Source organism: Cherax quadricarinatus, chromosome 32 (genome assembly GCF_038502225.1).
Source record: "Cherax quadricarinatus isolate ZL_2023a chromosome 32, ASM3850222v1, whole genome shotgun sequence".
Taxonomy (NCBI): Eukaryota; Metazoa; Arthropoda; class Malacostraca; order Decapoda; family Parastacidae; genus Cherax; species Cherax quadricarinatus.
In genome coordinates, this window is record NC_091323.1 from 34,389,262 (window position 1) to 34,395,261 (window position 6,000).

The 6,000-nt window shown below is 32.7% G+C and overlaps 1 protein-coding gene across 31 annotated transcripts in view; it reads right to left on the reverse strand.

Annotated features, from left to right (window-relative positions):
• tacc (transforming acidic coiled-coil protein) overlaps positions 1 to 6,000 on the reverse strand; it is a 295,278-nt gene that overhangs the window by 8,638 nt on the left and 280,640 nt on the right. For all 31 annotated transcript variants that reach the window (XM_070090664.1, XM_070090657.1, XM_070090666.1 and 28 more), the window contains 2 exons: positions 4,437 to 4,524; positions 1,547 to 1,708 (listed from right to left, as the gene is read on the reverse strand). In XM_070090664.1, the coding sequence (XP_069946765.1) occupies positions 1,547 to 1,708; positions 4,437 to 4,524 (250 nt within the window). The remainder of the gene's footprint in view (positions 1 to 1,546; positions 1,709 to 4,436; positions 4,525 to 6,000) is intronic.

Consider the following 6,000-nt stretch of genomic DNA (forward strand, 5'->3'; position numbering starts at 1 on the left):
CTCTCCAGGTTTATCTGTTTGTGACTTGATATGGCTCACTGGGGGAAACATTGTCAATATAGAATTGCATTAGAATGAGAATTAGATATACAGTTTTTCATATTGGTAGGAATTAACTGATCAAATAGTTTTACCATGTCAAGTGCCAATTCTGGGAGGAAAAAATTTTGACTTAACAACTGTAAAGTTTTCAAAGTTGCTTAAAATCACACATGTCTTTTTTTGACATAGCATTTAGGAAAATACAGATAATTTCAGTGTGTTATAACCTAACCAACTTCAATAAAAAGAATTATGTACAGGGTTTTGACATATTTATAATAAGTAAATTCATTCATTCTTTTAACAAACTGGCCGTATCCTACCTAGGTAGGGTGGCCCAAAAAGAAAAACAAAAGTTTGTCTTTTCAAATTTAGTAATATATACAGGAGAAGGGGTTACTAGTTTCTTGCTCCCAACATTTTAGTCGCCGCTTACGACACGCATGGCTTACGGAGGAAGAATTCTGTTCCACTTTCCTATGGAGAAGTAAGTAAATAATAAATATGTCTAAGATATCGACTGCCAGTTTTGAGAGAAAAAATTCCCCTTAAAAAAAAAACTCAGCTTAAGGTTTTTGATTTACCAGAAATCTTTTCTAGTTTTCAATAATGCTTAAAAATCACACTACAAGTACTTTTGACACACTAATCAGGAAAATGAAGTGAAAACCTCTATATACAGATATTAACATAATGGGCAGTTAACCTAACCTAATGAAAACTTTACATACAGGGTTGTTTCACATTTGTAAAGAGTAGTTCATCAAATATTGCTTGAAATCACACCACATGAACCCTTTGACTTACAAAGAAAATGGCATGAAGATACAGATAATGTTAGTATATGACAAAACTGCTTTTATTTAGATTTATTGAGTTTTGTGAAGATACAGATAATTTTAGTGTATGACAGAACTGCTTTTATTTATGTTTATTAAGTTTTGTCAATCTTGCAATTATTTTTACATTAAAATAATGTTTTTTCTTTTTAAATACTACCTCTAGGGTCAGAAAATTTCCAGAATTCCCTTCAGGAAGGTTCACCAATGCTGGTGAGGGACTCATGGACCTGTGCTTCAATTTCTTGAATTGAACCTGAATACCTTCCATTCCCCTAGGTGCTGTATGACTCCAACAGGTTTAGCACTCCCCATGAATATTATATATCACAGAGGAAATATGGCATCAAACATAAATAAAATATACTTGTGTGCTAGGAAAAGTTATGAGGCAAAAAATTTGAAAAATAATACTGAAAGATGGTAGGTGATTGATAATACTTCATTACATTAATCTTTAAGGATTCTACATCAAATGTATCTGTTAGAATGTATCATATTAACAGTAAAATTCAGTTTCCAGAGGCAAACAGCAAGAATGATCACAGCATTTATGACAATATTTTGTCATGCCTAGATTTTTTTGTCTGAGTTACCTGCTACACTGAACTAGCAAGCCTTCACTTTATCTTATGGATATAAAGCAACTCTCCAAGATACCATACCTCAGCAGCGGTCATATAACCCTCCGGTGGGACGGAGGTAGGACGTGATGACGAAGGTTTGCGTTCAGAGGTATCACTCGGACGGGGTGTAGGACTACTGGTTCCTTCAGGAGCTGATCTTTCTTCACGTGGTGGAGCAGGGGAAGATGTGGACGGGACTGGCTAAATATCACAAAACAATATTATTAAATCACTGGTTATTACATTATTTATATACCCAACATAATAAATCTGATATACACAATTTCAGTGACATATACATTCATTTTGTTTGCATGCTACACTGCAACATTTCCTATTTTGAAACTTTTTGGAGTGGTGGAGATGCTTCAGTTCAGAAGGTCATTTGAATTGTGATATCTACACTTCTGGTAAGAGATGGACAGCTATTAAATTATAAATTATTTAAATACTGCATGCCTGACCTTTATACAGTGATTATAAAAAATGCCAACCACATTAGTGATTGGTTTCCACTTTATTTTGCAAGTTGTCAAATATTCAAGTGTTTGGCTACATCTGTACGATAGGAAACACTGGATATATTTTAACACAGTGAGCAGACCACATGGTACTTCTGACCTCATTATAATGTCCCCAACACAATACTATTCAATATTTTTTATGTGCAGCATCAAAGTACGTATTAGGAAAAAAAATTGTTAACAGAAAACATTAGACCAGGAAACTTTTGGGTGTGTGTATCAGCTAGGCTTAGGGCCAAAATATTGGCAGTAGTTTGCTCACATTCTTGAAGGGTAAGAGGTTCAGTACTTGTATAATACTTGATGTGGAATAATTTCAAACATAACTGGTAACTTTAATTACCCTGAAAGAATTTTTGCTGACCCATTTCATTGACATCCTGCCTACTTTTTAAAAACTAAGACAGTAATTACTGAATACAAATTTATACTTATTTATTTCTCTTGTATTATGCTGTCTTGAAATCTAATATTGTAATTATGATTTTGAGGATTTATCGAATGTACAGCTTGATAACTGGAACATTCAACGCTATACATGTACCTGTGTCTGCATGTTTTTAAATATTTACCATTCACCTCATAGGAAGTCACTATATACTTTAAAAGATACAAATCAAAATAATGAAAATACAGTACTGCAAAGAACTAGTAACAGTACTATATTTTAATTACCCCAGTAATTATTTTTAAGATACAATCTTAAATTTTTTTAACAACACATTCACAGCAGATTTAGTATGACTCAGAACTGTAGATTCTGAAGTTTTAGAAGTACAAACGAGAGATTCTTAAAAGTAATCAATAAAAAAGTTGTAAGTATATCCATATTGTATCAGAAATATAATGCAAATATATCACTGCAATCTGTCATAAACTAATCCCTTTGAATATCCTGAATAAGTTGTTGCAGTATATCTTTATTAAAGAGTAAAGATTAAACATACTGTACAAACAATGGTGTTAAATGTATGACACTGCAATGATGATCTTACTTTAGGGTTAGACAGTTTATATAGAAACAATGATACATTACTATCTTACAATGTAAGTACCACAGCAGGATTTTATTTTTGAATGGGATTTTGAAAATTGAAATAAAAATTTGTAAAATAATTTTTTTTCAGAAAACATACTCTAATCAAATTAACATGAATAAAAAAATGTACCTAAACTATTTCAGAACTGGACAAACTTGTGTTGTTATTTGCTGCATCCAGTCACCTGTGTTGAACGCATCAGAAGTTTAGATATTGTTTTGTCTTTTTTGCAGATTTGGAAAATATTATACTCTCAGGTTCTAGACAAAATAAGCAACATCTGGTGTGAAAAGGAATACAGTTCCCTTTAACCACTTCGCAGTCTGTCACACAGAACTATGTTACTGAGGCCAGGGTTTCTGACGTAGTTCTACATTATGAGCTCAGCTCACTCAGAAAAGCTGTGAACAGTGAATTTTAGGCATAGATATGAGAGAATGGGTCTGTCACTGAGTGCTCATCATAAAAAAAATTATGCCCCATGGATTGTAAGATGGGAAAGAAAACCTGTGACCATGTGTATGGTTTAAAACAGCAACTTTGCGGTGTTCATATTATGTATCATTTGATAGAATAGAAGACATATTACTGAGAGATTATTTTTATTGGTTTCAGGACTGGAAGTATCTTGAAATTGAGCTCAAAATAATAGAAGTATTAGACTTTTGCCAAATATTCCAGAGGATGTATTAGGCCCTTCTACAACTCCCAGTTATTTCATGGGTTTTTAATAGGTCTAATTCAATTATTATGACACTAGAAACATTGAACAATCTTTCCTAGTTATATTTTATTATCTGAGAAATAGATTAAATTTTCTATTTTTGTGTGAACACAAATTAAAAATGGAGAGCAAGTGTAATATAGGAGAGACATGTTTATTATGGATTTTTTTTTTAAATTGGCATTTAATTTTGTGTGAAATAGGTTAAATTACCAAATTCTGATCACTTTATAAGGTAGTTGAAATAAATGAATGGTTGGTTTCTTGTACTCAGTCGAAAGAATGAAATACATACTAGTGAAATAGCTAAGAATTTAGTCGACTAGAACAATGGAACTGACTGAAAATAGGACTCAAAGTGGGCAAAATTACTGCTGCATAAATTGTGCCGAGAACTCTAACTTTGTGTCATCAAATTTCATACTCTTGGTGTCATTACCTTAGAAGATGATTCTCTACCATTTTCAGAAGTTGGGGGGGAGGAATCTAGATATTGTGAGCATGTTTCATTTTAGGAGTCTGGACAGTTAAAGGGTTAATATTAAGCAGCAATATTGATGTATCAACACTTATCCTTACATAAATTTTAATTCTGAAGAAATTACATAAACATGTAATACACATGAAAAAAATCCACTGACTTTGTTCTGTGGAGACTCAGGTGTAATTGCTGGATGCTCCCTCTTATCTTTGGTGGGTGTCACTTCATCTCCACTCAGTTTACTGTGGCTGCCAAGAGATAAATAAACACATTAGCTTTATTAGCTGCAAAATTATACTTGAGATGGCACAAACTTCTGTAACTGAATTAAATGAAAGCAGCATATACTGTAACAAGAATTACCCAGCACTACAATTAAATACATGTATATGCATATTACAAGTTACCACTACCAATTACAGTACATATACAGAAATGTATTAAGATATATTGTACTAAGATATATTATTTACACACAAATAAATTTTTGCCCCAAAATCTAACAATTTAAATTTATCTTTAAAATTTATTTACAAGTTGACACTTTGAGACAGCATGCAAGAGCCTATTCTCTTCAAGAAAGCAGTCAGGAATAATTTTCCTAACAATGTACTAACAGCACTTAATGTACAATTTGCCTAACTGACAATACACAGCTTATGGCCTGATACTGTTAAGCCATTTTCTGTCTTTGCATATTCCATTCAAGTTTACATGTGCAGTATTGCAATCATATGCTGTACTGCATTCTTGGTTCTGCATCCATGCAAAGTTTGTGTAAATATTTAACTACAGTAAGCAGCATCATGTGTGTTGTGCAATAAAACATGCTACAGGTCGGCCATCACTAATCCGGCATCATTGGGACCTGTAGTGTGCCGGATTACAGGCTTGCTGCTGTGGATTTACAACCATCTGCACAATTTCTGAGTCAGTATAATGATGAAATTTGAAATTATGCTAGCTGAAATTAGTGCCGGATTACTGATGGAACCGGATAACTGATTGCCAGATTAGTGATGGCCGACCTGTATAAAAAACTATTATAAAGAACAATATGTATCATTTTCCCAGAAACCAACAACGGAGCCCACAATTCTCACATATGTACAGAATCCAGAGTTTTATGTCGAACAAGCCACCAAATTAGAATACAATACTATTACAGTACAGTTTTGTACATTGGAGTTCTTTGCCTTCACCTGAAGACCTGAAAGTATTACATGTGCACTAGTATACTGTAATTCTTTAATTTTTCATATTTCCTTGACAGAACTTACATATGAAAAAATAAATGTAGCTATGATACAGTACATCAGGTATAGTACATGTATTAGGAAAATCTGCATAACTAGAATGGATTCAGTTTCTCGATTCCATTAATGAGGGAGTTTACCACAATACTAATTACGTTTGTATTCTATTATAAATGAAACTGATTTATTTTACTTAAAAAATAAGTTATTCTGGCAAGATACAACTTTTTATGAGCAGACCCTTGTGGGTTTAGCTATGATAACAATTTATGTGCAAAATGTTATGATTAAAATAATTTGAGCAGAATGTTATTTAGCTTGTGAAAAAAAAAAATAGAGTACACTTCATTTTAAATAGATTTAATAAATCTCAAGCATTCCTTAATATATTGTACCAGTACTATGTTTAATATCACAGAAATCAACAATTTTTTTTTTGGGGGGTGGGGTGGGGTGGGAGGGGGTCGA